Source organism: Ursus americanus, chromosome 36 (assembly GCF_024610735.1).
Source record: "Ursus americanus isolate L20-20 chromosome 36, mUrsAme1.1.p, whole genome shotgun sequence".
NCBI lineage: Eukaryota > Metazoa > Chordata > Mammalia > Carnivora > Ursidae > Ursus > Ursus americanus.
Window position 1 is genome coordinate 11814349 of NC_142162.1, and position 17679 is coordinate 11832027.

Here is a 17679-nt window from a genome sequence, read left to right on the forward strand (position 1 = left end):
GAATGAGGAGAGTGGACCTTTGATGACTAGTAGAATGTGGCTTATGATAGAGTGGAAAATCTTGGCCTTTAGTTCATCAGTGATGGAAGTACCATGAACTGAAGATAATACTTATAAAACTAATTGTTACATAAAATTGTTCCCTTTAGTCCCAAGAGCTTAGCTGTGGAAAAGAAAGCAAGAATTCCTAGCTGCTCTCCTGTGGAGAAGGGAGCTACAAGGGAGTCCATTACCCATCAAACTTGGTTCTAGTTGGATAATGCTAGGAGGCCACTCACTCCACCTAGGTAGCAACTTGCCACTTAACTTGATTAGCTCTGTTCTCTTTCCTCCTCTTCCTCTTCCTTCTATGAACTTTCTAGAATACTTCCTTCTAAATCATAGGCCAAGTTCAAGTCAATCTCCCAAAGAAGCAAAGCCCATTGCCTTGATTACTTTTCTTTTTGACTGTAAAGTTTTCTCTGGGCAACGCAGGTCTCCCTCATAAAATTATGTGTGTATGTGTTTTTGAGTGTAGAGTGGGGGCTCTTAGAAAGCGGGAACTGAAACTTTGTTGACAGAATTATTGTATCTTCCCAGTGGCAGGCTAAGGTGAATGGGCATGGAAATCAAATATATCAGATTATAACATTCTTGAGGCAGGATGGGTGTGAGATTCTCTGTTCCTCACAGCATTCAGCACCAACCTATCTGTCTATTTTGCAAGGTCAGCAAAGGCACAGAAATAAGTTGTAAGTGACACAAAATTGTGGTTTTTATATGCTTTTTGTCTTCCATATATATCAGGAATATTACAGGAAATCCATTGTTAGGATTAATATTCCTGTATTAAAAATGATACATGCAAAGACGACATCACAGCATGAAAAACTGATTCATGTTATAATGTCAAATGATTGATAGATTTAATTCCAGCTTCCTTTTTTGAGTGTCTACTATGTATTCAGTCCCATGTTAGGTGCATGGTACAGACAGATGCATGGCAATCCTATTGCTCAAGGAGTAAATAATCTAAGGAGCAAATAAACTACAAAACAGTATGGGCCAAAACAGATGTGAAAAACTTCACCAGTCCTTCAAAGGAGTGAAGGAGCCCTGAGGATTTGGCCAGATAGCTATTTCTTCCTCCGAATTAGTCATATGAGAAAGAGGAGAAGAAACTAGTTCTCTCCTCCCGCCTTTTTTTGAAAACAGCATAAATCCTTCAGATGGAATTACATTCTCCTTTCCCCAATACTTCTCTTTGGGTTTATCACAGTGATAGAATCTTACCCCTAGAATGGGCCTTAAAAGTTCTAGTCAGACTTCCCATCTGATGTTTAGGTCTTTGCTAGCAAAAGATGGCCCTCGGGCCTGTATTACTTAGAACACACTAGATTACAAATTGCAGAAAACTCGAATCCTAGGGGCGCCTGGGTGGCACAGCGGTTAAGCGCCTGCCTTCGGCTCAGGGCGTGATCCCGGCGTTATGGGATCGAGCCCCACATCAGGCTCCTCCGCTGGGAGGCTGCTTCTTCCTCTCCCACTCCCCCTGCTTGTGTTCCCTCTCTCGTTGGCTGTCTCTATCTCTGTCGAATAAATAAATAAAATCTTTAAAAAAAAAAAGAAAACTCGAATCCTGTTGGTTTCATCAATGAAGATAGACTTGGGTCAGAAGCCTTTTGATCAGAGCCTCAGAAACATCATCAAAGATCATCTCTCTCTGCTTTTTCCAAGCCTGCTTTATTTAACCTAGCTGGACCTTGTGCTTGGAAGATGACCAGGGGCTCCTTAATTTTTTCTTTTTTTTTCATACAACATGCTGGTGATATTCCTTCAATTTTTGTTGTTGCTATGCTCCCTGATATTTGGAGTACATGCAGAAAGAGGAGGTTGCCGCTGCAGTCGTTTTGGAATATGTGAAACAGACCAAATTGCTCCTCTTACTGTCCCAAATTGTGTCATGCCCATTGCCAACCAGTAACTGTGGCAGGGATGGGACTATGTTGCTTTATTTAGGTTGGAATTATGCTAATTTGTTTATATCGGACCCACATGCTCCAGGACGCAGCCAGGGCAGGGATATGACGGCAAAGAACAAAGGGTGTCAACCTAGATAAAGGAGAGTGGATAATGGAGAAACTACCACAGGATATGGCACAAGGTCCAGGGTGTGGCCATTGACAACGTCATGGAAACCCCCAGCCCCAAGCTACAATTGCCTTCTCACTCTGGACAGGTTGGGTTGTAATAAAGTACAGCAACTGCATATTTGCAGCTAAGTCTACCTTCTTGTTTTCACCCAAGTCTAGGCTTCAATGACTCCTTGCCATGTTGTTGTCCTCAAGGCGTTGGCTGCTTCCTTCAATTTGTTACTTTGGCTGTGTTTTCTTTCTTCAGTGTTTCTTCTGCCTGGCCCTTACTGGTCTTTACTGCACTGACTGAGCCAAAAGACTTAAACACTGGCTGCCACTGGAGAAAACCTTACTTCCATTTCCAAACTGAAAGGAATGGAAGTTTAGTTATTTTGTCCTCTTTTTACTCTGTTGGGGGCTTCTTTGGGCGAAGTTCAGAACTTGTGCCAAGATAGTGGCTGTGCGACCAAACCTCCCTGGGCCATCTCTGCAAAATGAAGGCGCTGGCTTGATCCAAGAACTCGTCTCGCTGTCCAGTTCCGTGGCCCCGAACAGGATTCCCGTGGGAAGAGGTGATTGTAGACTTGGGGGCTTGTGTGAGTGGAGTGTTTGGGTACCTAAGCCCACACTGCTTTGTATAGTTTGAGGGAGCTTTTGACCCCTTTTCTGCATTCTGTGCAGCAACGAATTGGACCAGCTGCACCAACTCCAAGCGCGGACCGAAGTGGCTCGGTCTCCCTTCCCCACGCACGCATCTTCCGCGCCCAGCGCTGCGCAGCCTCCCGGGCTGGAACGTCCGGGCCCGGCCGACCACTGCGTCCGGCGTCCAGCGCGGCTTGGTCGGGAACTGCAGCTTCCAGGGCTCCGCGGCCTCGGGCTGGGTGGCCTGGGGAGCGGATCCAGATGCGCCCGCAGCTGCGTCTCCCCGGCGCCGCTCCGCCGCCCGAGGCAGGAGCGGGACAAGCCAGAGGAGGCGCCACGGTGCCTGCTGCCCTGCTCCCGGGGGCACGGAGTAGGCGCCCTCGGCAGGCGGCCCGGCCCTACTTCGCGGGGTGTCTGCGCGCGTCTCCCGCCCCTCCCCGGAGGCCCCGATTCCGTCCCGCCTCACCCCACCGCAGGCTTTGTCCACCGGCCGCGCGGCGGCCCCTCCCCGTTCCCGCCGGCTCCTCCCCACCCCCTCCGATGGCCCCACTTCCTCGGCGCAGGCGGCGGGAGCGAGCCGGGGACGAAAGGGTTAACCCGGGGCTCTTCCCGGCGCGGAGGGATCCGGAGCTGAGCCGAGCGCGGTGCTGAGGCCGCCTCAGCGAAAAAAATGTCCGCCTGAGGAGACCCACAAGTTCTATTCGGGGGGACCGCCAGCCCGCCCCGGGAGGAAGGGGCGGCCAGGCCCGAGAGCCGCCTCCCCCGCCCGGATCCGAGAGCTCGCGCGGGGCAAAGTGAGCCGAGCCGCCGGGAGGTGCAAGGGGAAGCCCGAGCCCGCTCTCCCGGCCAAAGTGAACTTTAATCGGGGTGGTTGGATGCGGAGACGGGGCGGCAGGTAATTGCGGAGAGGCGAGCGGGAGGGCTACGCCGTGGCGGGGCTGGGGGGCGCCGCCGCGTCCCTGCCGGAGCGGAGGCGTCCCCGGCCCCGCGCCCCAACTCCGCGCCCCTTTGTACAGAGGCGAGCCCGGGGTTCCCTCCAACTTGGGGAGCGGAGTGGGGGCGGAGGCGAGAGTCGCGGGCGGCCAGGCCCGCGGGCGGCGCGCTCGGCCTGCGCGCCCCGCTCGGCACTCGGCTCCGGCTCTGGGGCGCGCGGGAGAGCAGGCTGCTTCGGCCGCCGCGCCGGGCTCATTGTTCGGCAGGTCCGGGGCTGGCCGGCCGAAGGCAGGGCAGCAAAAGTGGGAGGAGGCCGAGCCGGGGGAGGAGGACGCCGGGCAAGAGCGAGACTAGTTGTCGGGGTTTGTGTTTTCTTTTTAAAAGCGCCCCTTGGACGCGCGGGGGTTGCTTTTCGACCCCCGGGGCCCGCTGGGGACGTCCGGGCGGCGGCGGCGGCGGCAGACGCGGGCCTGCGAGTGGCGCGTTCCCTGCAACTTGTCAGTTCTATTGTTGCCGAGCCTGTGAGTCACTTCGCATCTCCCCTCGTCGCCGCTCCGTTCCCTGGACGCCCAGTCGCCCCTCACCCCGCCCCTCGAGACCCCCGCCTGGCCGGGCGCCGCGCGGAGCCCCCGGCGGCCGCGCGGGGTGGGGGCGCGGGGGAGGGGGCAGGGTTGGGCTCGGAAACTTGCGGGAGAGGCGGCGAGTTGCGGGAGCCGCCGCGACGCTCCCGGGCCGCGCGGAGGAACGCGTGGATTCACCGACCCGGCGCAGTGCTGGCCTCTCCTGCCCCCTGCCCGCGAGGCGGTGGGAACGAGTGGGGTACTGGAAGTCAGCTCAGCTCACGGCTCTGGCCCCTGCCCTACGTCCCTCTTCATCTCTTCGCACACTTCGGGCCTCGGTGGTCTCTCTGAGCCTGTTTCCTCTGCTTTAGGACCCGCTAGAAGTGGCCGAAGATGAATCCCCAGCAGCAGCGCATGGCCGCTATAGGGACCGACAAGGAGCTGAGCGACCTGCTGGACTTCAGTGCGGTATGAGAGCTTTCCGCGGCATCTTGGGGTTCTGCTGAGGTTTACAAAAAAAAAAAAAAAAAAAAGAAAAGAAAAAACGAAAAGGAAAGGGAGGGGGGAAAGCGACATGGAGACTAGGCAGCGTGAACTCCATCTGCTTTGAGCAGTAGTTCTCAGGGCTGGAGTCCAGCTCCCCCAAGTTGGACACCTGAACTTTGATGTAATGTCTAGACTTGCAGATTTAAAACTTTAATGCCTGAGGGGTCATTTGATTTAACCAGTTAAAAGGAGAACAATGTAACCATGAGCTTTGGTTGAGTCACTCTCTGACCCTGATGATTATTAGGAATTTTGAACTTTATATGCAAAAATAAAATTTTTTCTGCACTTCATTTCCTTCTCTAAGATGTGATAGAATTTATGATACCTGAAAGATGTCAGTTATGAGAAAGCCAGTTAAAGGCCAGGATTTCCAGCCTTTTTGGCTGAACACTTTTAAGTACATGTATACTTATATGAGTATGTATGTGTATATATATGTAGGTGTATACATAAGTACATATGTATATATTTATAAGTCTTTTACCATGGGGAATAATTGAATGACTTAAAAATAGCTGAAACTGAAGGTCTACTGCCTTTATCTCTAATGGGTTGAATTCCTTGATTAACTGTTGTTAGGTGGTAGGACCAATACCTACTTTATAAATCTGGGTTATAGTGGATCCATACTCTATGTAGTAGTTTCATTGGATGTGATTCTGACTGTGTATTGAATAGTAATGCAAATGTAATAAGATTTCTGTTAGAGTCTTCTGTTAGAAGATCATGGACAAAAATTTACAATTTAAACTTAGTAATCTTAGACTTTTTCATGTAAATGACTGGGTTTTGAGAACAGAATATAACCATTATTTCTTAGTAGCGTTAGCAAATAGTATCACTCAGTGTATTTGCTTTTCTGGGTCTGAATGTGTATCTTCAATTTTATCTTAACTCCCTTCTGAAATACAGTATCTGATGACTCTCGGTGGACTTTTGTTTGTAAGGAGTCTAGAAGAATTTCAGGACTAACAGATACATTTGGGTTATTTTGTAGATGTTTTCTCCACCTGTTAATAGTGGGAAAACCAGACCAACGACACTGGGAAGCAGTCAGTTCAGTGGATCAGGTAAGATGATATCTAAAATCAGAAACTGATATTTTGTTGTTGTGATACATTTTAATAGAAAAACAAAAGTATTTTAATATCTTCATGTCATTCTCTAGCATCCAGTTCAAATCAGAAGAAAAGCCTCAAATGAAGGCTCTTGCTTTCAGGATCCATTGATATTTCTGAGAATTTAAATATTGATGTAAAATTTTTCTGTTTTCCATGAATTTTTAAGTTGAATTTGTCTTGTTTGAGTATAAGGGATTATATCCTACCTCTATATTTAGACAAGTACCAGAAGAAAACATTCTGTGGTCCATGTGTGGGTTTTTTTTTTCCTTTATTTATGTTTATTTAAGTATGTGTATTTTTAAATTTTGCTAAAATTTCAGCCTCTTAGCATTATTTACCTTTGGGTTCTAAAAAATTGTTGAAATAATGTTATTTAATATATGAGTATGGAAAGTGGAATTGAGTCAGTAATAATTAGTAAGACTCATTTAAAAAGATGGCCATTCCTTGGAAGTCATTAACAATTTTGAGGACAGTTATTTAAAATGTTAGAGGAATGAATGTTACAAATAAATGAATAGATTTATTTTCAGATGACATCTATTAGATGACTGAATTCTATATTCAGATGACATTTAGGATAATGTTTAGAATAAGTGAAATTAGATTCCTATTCCTACACTGGTGCTGTGGTCTTTACTTTCTGTATATTTATAAGTACTCTGCTCCATTAACATTTATCCCTTATTTCTTAAGTGTGCATTTTTTATTTTTCTGACTTATTTAAACTTATGATTTCCAAAATAAACAGTGCAGAAGCAAGGTCCATTCCAGTGTTCAAAACGTATAATTTTCAAGTTAAACTTATTCCTTAGTTTTCAAAGGTAAAAAAAAAAACAAAAAAACAAAACAAAAAACCATGGACAGCATCATCTCAAAACCAGCTGTCAAATCCCTGGGCTAAAATTTAGTAATTCCTCTTTGACCGGTGCTTTTATTTTCCTTAGTAAAATGGTAGCTGATTTCTTAAGATACTTTAAGAGCAAAACATCAGAAAGAAGGAAATGTCATAACCGATAACATGTTATACCACTTTATATTTAAAAAGTGTTTCTATTTAAAAATAGTTCACTAACTTAATTTGTTAAAATTTATTTTTCATGATAAAATGACAGCTTATGGGTAAAATATAGCATGTTTAACACCTCAGCTAAGCAAAATAAAAGCATTCTAGGTTTTAAATATGGGTTTCATATTCAGAAGGATATCATAAAATGTTAGCCAAACCCCGACTCTACTCTTCCCTCCCTCCCATTTACTGATACTTATTTGAAAATTGTTACTTCTTTGGGAGGGGAGAAAAAATTATTAGTTAATGGAGAAGGCGGCTATATTCCTTTCTTTACTACTGTTTTGCAACTAATAATTCATTTCCAGTACTTTCAAATTTAGTTTGATACATAGTAGATGCTTAGTATATTTCTTTAAATGAGTGGTGACGTTGCTGTTTTAGGCTGTTAGTTCGAGCTTGAATTGTGGAAAATATATTTAACTGATACTCATGATATCAAGAACATGAACTTCAGAAACCTATTAGAAATACTTTCTGTTTTTAGAATAAAGGCAATTATATTTTTTTCACTTTTTAAAATGTGTGATTTATGTAGTGTGTGAAACTAAAAAGTATGCGTGAACTTGGTATGTATTATAAGCATGGCATTGGAACATTTGTGGGCCTTTCTGTTGTTAGCATTAAGCAAAGAAAAAATTATTTTGTCTGTATTGCAGAAATAGTTACATGGTGTTTGATTCTTTGGAGTAGGAAATTTTTAATTTTAAAACTGTCAGATTTTTTACTTGTCCATTGAAAGTTTGAATTTAAACACATGTGTTCAGTGGGCATGGTTATATTTATCTCTGTGGTTTGTTTTAAATTCCAGGAGAAAAAAAAGCTATGACCTTTAATAATTAGTGAATGGATTTAAATTTGGGGGAAAGCATAATGGGATAAGTAATTATTTTATATCAGAGTATATTGGTAGATGTGGCTTTTCTATAGTCAGTTTTTTTTTTTTTTTTTAAGATTTTATTTATTTATTTGACAGAGATAGAGACAGCCAGCGAGAGAGGGAACACAAGCAGGGGGAGTGGGAGAGGAAGAAGCAGGCTGATAGCGGAGGAGCCTGATATGGGGCTCGATCCCACAACCCTGGGATCCCTGAGCCGAAGGCAGATGCTTAACTGCTGTGGCACCCAGGCGCCCCTATAGTCAGTTTTTTTATCTTGAAATGTCTAGAAGAAATTTGGCTGAACACTTTTAAGTACACTTCTAAGTACAGCAGTATTATTTTATTTATATACTTTATTGACATCTGAATAATCTTCTATTCTGATTTCAAAGGATACATAATATGTCCTAATGCCTGCTTATTTGCAGCAACATAAGGAGCTAAAGAGAGCTAAAGATCTTTCTTTCTGAAGAGCTGACTTAAAGATTAGAGTTTTCTTGTATTTGGAGTAACATTGTAAGACCCCAAGCCTTTGCCTCATGAAAACTGTAGTTGTCCAGTATAATTTCCTTTCTTATGTTCTTTTGGAGGATGACTTAATTTCACATTGGACTTTTTTTGAGAAATAATAAAACAGATTTAGAATTTTTTTAGCTGAAAGCATACAATATATTTTATAGTTTAAAAAAGCATAATGTTTTTTAAAGTCTTATTCCTAAAACAGGTAACTTGTATGATAGCTGACACTTATTCAGAAGTCGGAAAAGATGAGAATGTATTTCTATTACTTATTTGTCTGGAGAAATCTGTTCTAGTGCTGTTTCTTCACCAAGGTGTTAATTTTCTTGAATTATCATAAAACTGAATTTATCCCTTTCGTATGATAGAGTCTGCAGTGTTCTTACAGTGACCTTGAGAGGTGTTTCTCTCTGTAGGAGTTAAAAGTGAGGTACTGTGTTACGTTAGGCCAGTCTATCAGGAGAAAACTTGTTGAAAGGATTGATAAAATGGAAGTAGTTCAGGTGTTTAAATCCACTATTCCCTTCAACTTCACAGTTTCAGTGTGTAGAACTAAATTGTGGTATTGGGTTTAATTTTTAGTAGTTTAAATGTTTACATGATATCCAAAGAATTTCCTTTGTTAGTTTTTGAATCCAAGTAGTAAGAGATATTGGAAAGGAACAGGTATATTCATTTTGTAGTCTATCTCTATATATTGAATCTATCTTTGATACCTCTAGAAAGTTGTCTTACTTAGCAAGTAAAGCTTTACTTTTTGTTATTCAAAGCAGATTTTTGTAATGTAATTTCTTCTCTCTCAAGATTTTTGGAAATAATTTTAAAAACTATTTTCCAGCTTTTAATTTTTAGAAGGAATACAGTTTTTCATTATTTAGTTCCTGATCACCTTTTTGGGGGAAGTTTTTCATTTGTACAGGCTTTATGCTTTTTGAAAGTATTGATAGCCAGAAAAATTAATTTTCATTAAATTTTTTTAATTAAACTTTTTGTTCAAATAACTGTAGATTCATATGCAGTTGTAAGAAACAATACAGAGATCCTGTGTACACTTTAGCAAGTTTTCCATAATAGCAGCATCTTGCAAAACTGTAGTGCAATATTAGAACCAAGTTATTCACAGTGATACAGTGAGGATAAAAAAACATTTCCATTACCACAAAGATCCCTGGTGTTTTCCTTTTATAACTGCATCCACTTCTCAAGTAATTAAAGAAAAATCCATAGTAATAATAGTAAATACCTGCTCACCCTATTAAACATGAAATAAGCTTTTCAAATTGTTGCGGCATTATTTGTAACATTTGAAAGAAATCAAGAAAGGAAACCAAAATGTTATCAGTGTGTATTTTAACTGAACTGTAATATAGGTAAGAATGGTAATTTTAAGTAGAGGGTAAACTAGGTTTGTTCTTTACACTTAAGGTATTTTAAGGTAATGAGTAGGCTGTGGTTCATAGTGTGTACCTGTTAGTATTAAAATTTGTAATAAATATAATGTCTAGTAATACACACTTGTACTGTTGTTTGGGTAACTGAACCATGTTGGACATTTGCTTCTGGCAAGCTGTAGTGATGAGTAAGAGTAACTGCAGAATCAGGAGACATGTAAAGAAACATGTAATATCTTAGGATAAATACGGTCTGGTGTTAAGGGGCTCATTTAAGGTTAAAGCTAAGTAGCAAAGGAGTCCTTTAGAGATAAGCTGTATATGAAAGTGTTAACTTGGAAAACAAAAATTAGAGACAAGATTATAACTGTGAGTATTGTGTGCTTTTTAGAACAGTTCCTGCAGTGTTACTTTAAGTGGTCATGGCTTATAATGGATTTGGAAAACAATTTGATTAGTTCGTTACATGTAGTGCATACCTACAAGGAATTTCATTTTTACCTGTTTTCATTAACAATTTAAATACAAATTCAACTTTCTGTCTTTTAGACTGTCCTTTAGTATATCTTTTTCTTTGAGTTTTAAAATAATTCTCTTGGAATAGGAAGATAAAGATTTCAACCTTAAACGTAAAAACAGTTGCTTTCACATTTTTAGATTTGAAGGGGACAATTTAGAATAATCTCTTATTAAAAACAGATAGTCTTTTCTGTTCTTGAACAATTGGAAATCATGCCTGGAATGTCACTGCCTGCTTAGTGTTGTGGAAGACTAGGATATAACTCTGGCCATAAGGGAGTAAAGTAACACTATTAGAGTCTCCTGGGGGAAAAAAGGCAGCATGTGGGATACCCCCCTTTTTTTTTTTTTAAATCATTTAATAAGACTGCTTTTGGGTATCATTTAAATATATCTTTTTGGATGAGGATGTTGCAGTTAGAAATCTAATGCGTTTGCGTTTAGGGAATAAAATGAGAAGACAAACATTTAGATATGTCGGTTCAGAAGACTAATGAATGACTTTCTTTGTTAAATAGTTGAGCCATACGTATCTCAGATTTCGGTTAATTGCGTATTTATTTAGTATCTACTTTGTGCAGTCTGCTATTCTAGTACCTTTTTGGAAGGTGGGAAATGGGGAAGGACATAGACCAAAAAAAGTGGAGGCATTACATTATCTAGGTAGGACGATAAAATGTAAAATTGTGAGGCAAACTTATGTGACATAAAAAAATGTCAACAACTGCACATTAATGTAGTTTAAATTGAGTCTGTGAGAATAAGGATGTGCTGAGGAGTCAGGGAACTGGCTTAAGGAGAACTCAGAGATGTTGAATTTAGAGTTGATTTTTGAAGGAGATATGGAAAATGAATTAGAGAAGAGAACTGGGCTTCCAGTTGTGGGGTAGCATGAAGAGAGACCCAGAAATGGGAATTTGACCTGCTGCAAAGGGCTATACAGTTGAGGGAAAGAGAAGCTGGTTTCTGTTGATCACCACTGCACTCCTGGAGCTCATATTTACATACTATTATCTGAGCCAAACTGCGTATCTTCAAATCCAGTCATTGCCACTTATTAGCTAGGGGATCTTGAGTAAATTACTTAACCTCTCTGTGCTTCTGTTTCTTAATCTGTAAAACAGGACTAATAACAGTAGCTATCTTCACAGAGATGTTATGAATGTTAACTGAGTTAATACAGGTAAAGCTTCCAGACAGTCCCTCGCACCTAGTTAGCTGTGGTGGAGTGAATTGTTAGCAGTTAGACAATAGAATAAGGAAAGCATTTGTTCATCCCGGAAGCAATGTGCTAATCTAGGGATAAGCTGGTGAAGATTTGACTTGGTATTAGTATAGGGAGAAGGAAGGAAAAATACCAGAAGGAAAGGACTGACAGAATTTGAAGAACTGGATTTCTGTAGGTTAAGAGAAATGACTTAAGGTTGCAGTTGTAGCATAACTGGAGCATGGTAGTGCTGGAGGAAATAAAGATGCTGAACTGTTTTGAGCATTTTAAATTTCACACGACCTGGGACTCTTCTAGCTAATTTTGGAATTTATGAGAGAAAAGTGCTGGGAGATGAGTTAAAGATGTTGGTTTTAAAAAAAAGCAGCTCTTTTTTGTTTATAAAATTAATAGTCATCATTGAAAAGAAAGTTGGAGAACAGGAAAAACAACAAAGGAAAAAACCCATTATTTCACCGTCCAGAGAAAATTGTTATGTTTTGATGTATTTCCATTTGGTTTTGTTTTTTCCGTGAGTCCTTTGTTTGCAAAGTTGAGAGCTTAATGATGGTTTCATTTTATGTCCTCCTTTTTTATTTCACTTAATATTATGAGCATTTTCCTCATATACTTGAAGATTCTTTATAAACTTGGCTTAAAATTGTATGATATTACATGGAATGGATATAGCATAACTTAACAAATTAGTTCTCTTACTGCTTGACATTTAGGGCTTTTGTTTGTTCATTTGGATTCTGTTATAAAAAATGTGATAGTGAACACCTCTTTGTACATACCTATATTTTTATCTACACTTCGATTTCCTTTGGATAGGAGATGTAGATTTTGTTTTTTGTGCCTGCAAGTTATAATTAAAGCTAAGAGAGTGAACGAATACCCTTAGGGAAATGAACTCGGAGGAAGATAAATTATCAGGCCTAAGGATTGATGTTAATGGTGGAGTTAGATGTATAAAATTAGTGATTTTGGATAATTCTTTAGTGTAAAAATACAATTTTTATTTGTATGTGAATGGAGTATAAGATGGCATTATGTACAGATTTATGTTTGTGTATAAATTGGTTGTGCGGTAACTGGAGGGAATTCCCATCATTCTTTGACCTGTGCCTGTTGAAATGGAGTGTAATCTAATTGGGAGTCTATCAGTGAGAGCTCTTGAATTCTTGACTTCTTAAGAGAGGCACTGTAGGATAGCGGGAGGAATTGGGCTCAGGAACCAAACAACTGGAATGGAATCAGTGCTTTGCAGCTTATTAGCTGGGTGGCCTTAGGCAAGTCATTTAAATGATCTGAGCGTACTTTTCTTTTTTGTGAAAAGTGGATGATACTGCCTACCTTCAGAATCTTTATGAGGATCAAATAAGATTATATATCTCCTGCCATACAGCAGCTTCAAAAATGGTAGCTGCCCGAGGTGTCTGGGTGGTCTTTCTGGTTAATGAGTGGTTAATCATCTGATTCTTGGTTTTGGCTCACGTTATGATCTCAGAGTCCTGGGATTGAGCCCTGTGTGTGGCTCTGTACTGGGTGTGGAGTCTGCTTAAAATTCTCTCTCCCTCTTCCCCCGGCACCCCCTCTCTAAACAATGAAAACGGTGGCTGCCATTATTGTGGTATCCTCTGAAGTAATACTAATGATAATATTAATAATTAACAGTAATACCTAGAACCAGCTTTACAGGCAATGTTTATTGAACTATTATTATATAATAGGTGCTATGCTAGTGGTGGTGGAGGTGAGGAAATGCCCCCACAAGGGCAACATATCAAAGTTGCTTTTCAGTGCTATAATTATATATATTGTCAGAAGTCTAAGAAGAAATCAGGCAGTAGTTTTTTAAATTAAAAAAAAAAATTTTTTTTTTTTTGCTCCTAGAAGAGTAGCTTTGCAAGGGCACCAGGTACCTAAGAACCTTACCTTTTTTTTTTCTTTTACAGTTGATTTCTTCTTAATACTATTATTTTGTAGATTAGGTGTTGTATAGTGCAGAGTGGCGGACAGAAATGTGTATAGTTTTGAAAACCCTCTTCCATGCTTAGGTATTGCACTTGGATGTAGTGTTTTCTCCATATTCTCTAACTACTTGAAATTCTTTCTGGAATGAGACGTAGACTAAATAAATAAGTAAAATAAAAATTACGTGACCTGAGAGGATAGAATAGCTGGGAGACAGGTTGGAGAGAATGTTAAGAGTCTCTAGAGTAGAGCTTCTCCAGTTTTTTCTTAATAGCAGAGGAGAAGGAACATAAACTCCCCTGGTAGCCTGAAGCAACACATTGCAAGTGAGCAGAAGAAATCTTATCTTAAAAATTTATGTGCATTTTACTTTCTACTCCCAAACACAAACATATTTGTTGTAATATAAATATGTTTTAATTAATCATTGAGTAAAACTGAGGTTCTAGGAACACACATCATGTTAGCTGATAGCATTGCCTTCCACCTGTTTTGCTTTGTATCTTTGGGCTTAGGGGCAAAGGTGGAGTGGGATGCAGGCCTATACTGTCCTTCTTTAGTGAGAAGCCCAGCTGTAGAGTATATTATTCAGCTGTTTTTATTTGTGGATCTTCTCTTGCTCCCACAGAAGTCTATGAAAAAGGATCATTACATTAGGAGGCAAATGGTTTTAGTAGGGAGGAAATTGTTATTACATTTGTTAGTAATGTCTTGTTAGCTTGTCTTTTGAACCCTTGTTTTCTGTATCCAGCCAGATCATCCTGTAATTTCTTAACATGCCCGTGGCTTGAGAAGAAAATGTATATTTTTATAGAGAGAGCTTTGTTTTGTTGTTGTTGTTCCATGTTTGAAATGTGCTCTGGTGTGTTCCAGGTTAAAAATGTGCTTTCATAAAGACCATGGTGAATCATCCGAGCTGCTCTAAGCTGATTGGGGGCATAAAGATCATATTTAAAGATCACACTGAAATGTAAACAGATTAGGGATTGGTTGCTAATTTTTATTGCATTGGGTAGTGACTCAGTGATGAAATTTTCAAAATAAAAACAATTTAAGAGAAGGTGCAGGATAGAAGAGATTACTTAAAAACAAAAACAACCACTACCACACCTTACCATGTTTTTGGCTATTAAAAATGTTGGCTGAAGGTGTCATTTTGTCAGATCTGTTTTAGGTGCTAGGAAAGTGCCTGAATTTGAACTGAGGGAGTTCTCTGAAAGATTATTCCGGTTACCCAAGGGAAATCTCTTTGGAAACCTCCCTCAAAAATTGTTGGTTTATTTTCTTCCGGTGGTTTTACCAGGGAGCCATTGTGAGGCTTTGAAATGAGCAGGATCAACTCATGATTGGTCTTCTGCCACTTCATTGGTGGTTAACGTAGAGAACACAGGTTGAATTTAATATGATCACGCGGCTCCAGTCAATGAACAAATGTGCTCCTGCTCTCAGCGAGAGTTGTGAGTAGTGGTGGAGCACTGCAGGGATCCCTGCTAGGAGGGAATTACAGTCATCAGGCTTCTCAGTCCTTGAGGCATATGTTGTTTTGAGGTTGTTGAGGATAAATAAAAGGTTTGCGGTACCACGAGAGGAAAAAATGCCAGGCTTCACTTTGAACTTACGGCAGAAGCATGGTTTGGCCACAAGTTAATTTAGAGAATCTGAGTTTGTGTGGGTCCTCAAATAGCAAAAACCTGAGTTAGCAGGTCGTCTTAGGTTTTTGCTATTTGGAAGCCCTACTATATCTAGCTGACTTTGTCATCTGGTGAGAGGCCCATTGCCTGCCTACTTGTCTTTGACATGCTAAAGGTTTTAGAAACTGTTTTTCAGTGTTGGTCCCAATTTAAAGTTTAAGGGGAAAGTTGTTTCATGTTCAATTTCTTGGTGGGAACTTATAGAAACCTTGAATTGATCATGCCTTTCTAAGTAGGCAAGTAATTAGCCATTTCAAGACCGTACGAAATACTCTAATTGTCTCTTCTCTAAGCATCAGTTCTTTTTATTCTAGGGGATGGCATAATTAATTATTGTATGTCAAGATCATCTTACCTGGCAAAGGTCCACAATCCCTGATTTGCGATTTTGATCTAAAATGTCTGAATCAAAATTTTTCCTTTAAAATCAGCATACATTATTTTAGTGGCAAAATCTGATCTTATCTGAAGGGAGGCTGTTCACAGTTTGTTTTCCTAGTTGTTGTATGGTTACCGGGTGCTGGAAGTGATTTGTAGTGTATGGTATGTGCACTGTATTTCTTTCTTAAATTTGAAAAAGTGAATTTTAAAATCCACCTGTCCCCATGGATTTTTGAAAAGGTATTATAGACACCCCCCCCCCCCGCCCTGAGTGTGTCTCCCAGGTATTGTTTACAACTCAAAATAAAATTTTCTTTTTTTGGACTAGAAGTCTAGACTAGAGAATTTATTATTTTAAATACAGAAAACATAATGGTGGTGAACTTGTTAACATAAAGGAAATTCTTCTTGGAATTTGACTTTTCAGGCTGAGCTTTGTGTTGGAGTATTTTGGCCAGTACATTGATATAGGGAATCAATTTCTATTTTGAGGAGGGATACACTTTTCATCTTTTGGGCCGAGGAGTGTACCAATATTTCCCTGGTCACTTTGCATGGGAGTTTTCAGGGTGCTAACAGGAGATATACTTACATATAGATATATAAACCCAAGTAAAAATAATTCTTTTTTTTTTTTTTTTTAAGATTTTATTTATTTATTTGACAGAGATAGAGACAGCCAGCGAGAGAGGGAACACAAGCAGGGGGAGTGGGAGAGGAAGAAGCAGGCTCATAGCGGAGGAGCCTGATGTGGGGCTCGATCCCATAACGCCGGGATCACGCCCTGAGCCGAAGGCAGGCGCTTAACCGCTGTGCCACCCAGGCGCCCCAGTAAAAATAATTCTTTATGTATATACAAATAATCTGTAAAACTAGCACTATATGATCACTTTTAAAAGGAAGCCTCAACCCTGACCATACCCACTTTTAACTGTTGCCTGAGAGCAAATGGAGAAGAGAATCCTAGCAAGTCATCTCCATGAAGAAAAGGAGGAGCTAAGATACAGTTTTGTATGGCACAGATAACAAAACCAGTCTTTGGTAATTTTATTTAATTAATTAATTTATTTATTTGAGAGAGAGTGCACATGTGAGCAGGGGGAGGGAGGGGTAGAGGGAGAAGTACATTCTTCAGGAGCAGGGAGCCCGATGTGGGGCTTGATTCTAGGACCCTGGGATCATGACCTGAGCTAACAGACTGAGCCACCCAGGCACCCCCAGTCTTTGGTAATTTTATTCTCTTCTTTTATATTGGTTAAAAGTTTTCATAGATTGATACGTAGCATGATGTTTATTCCTACAATATACTTATTAAGGGCATCTTCATTGAAAACACATTGTGATTCTAATGGGTGTATGAAATTTTCCTCAGTAACCTGTCATTGGCTCAGTCCTATTAATAAAAACTGTGAAACTCGTTATGAAACTAGTTTGTTGGGTATGTTTTGAGGGGCATGCCAGTTGGCCATTCAGACTCTTCTGGCCTTGAAAACCTGTTCCCTATAGTATTCCTGGTGATGCTGTCTCAAGAACCATGAATACTTAAATAAGGTAAATTAAATAAATAGATTAAATAATAATTAAATAATTGAATAATTAAACCCACTTAAAATTTGTAGGGGTTTGAGATGCTCTGCTGTAGAAACACAGAACAGGTCATACAGCCAAGGTCTCCCTTGCCTTCATATTTATATAATCTCTCTTGTAGTGCCACAATGAACAGACTCTTGAGTTTGACTGTGGAAGCTTGCTAGACAAGTTGTATAGTAATAGCACTTTGCCCAGTGAATGATTGAAGGAAGGAGGAGTCTTACTGTTGAAAAAAAAAATCAGTAATGATAAAAGTATTTTGTAAATATTATACACTGTTTTCTTCATAATTCTTATAGGAAGTTGGTAACTTCATTTTGCAGAGGAAATAGAGAAATCAACAGTGATACACATTTGCCTGTGGTTTCTTATTGCCCCTCAGAAGTAGCAAACTGATGAGTTGTACTTGCACCTGCACTGATACCAATCTACACCAGGGCAAGGTTTGTCTTGAGGAGGAATTTAATATCTCTAGAAATCTTTAAAATTTGTTGTTGTAACAGGAGGCTTTAAATGGTGTAATGTTGATATTC

General features: G+C 40.4%; 1 protein-coding gene across 7 annotated transcripts in view; it reads left to right on the forward strand.

The window, feature by feature from the left end:
* Nucleotides 1-3338: 3338 nt before the first annotated feature.
* Nucleotides 3339-17679, forward strand: part of TCF12 (transcription factor 12) — a 352252-nt gene continuing 337911 nt past the window's right edge. For 2 of the 7 annotated variants that reach the window (XM_045788541.2, XM_045789061.2), the window contains exons 1-3: nt 3345-3651; nt 4621-4717; nt 5796-5868. In XM_045788541.2, the coding sequence (XP_045644497.1) occupies nt 4643-4717; nt 5796-5868 (148 nt within the window). In that variant the 5' untranslated portion in view covers nt 3345-3651; nt 4621-4642. Of the gene's footprint in view, nt 3652-3929; nt 4052-4187; nt 4211-4620; nt 4718-5795; nt 5869-17679 lie in introns of those variants that run through there. The other 5 variants (XM_045788738.2, XM_045788790.2, XM_045788596.2 and 2 more) reach the window with 5 other exon arrangements.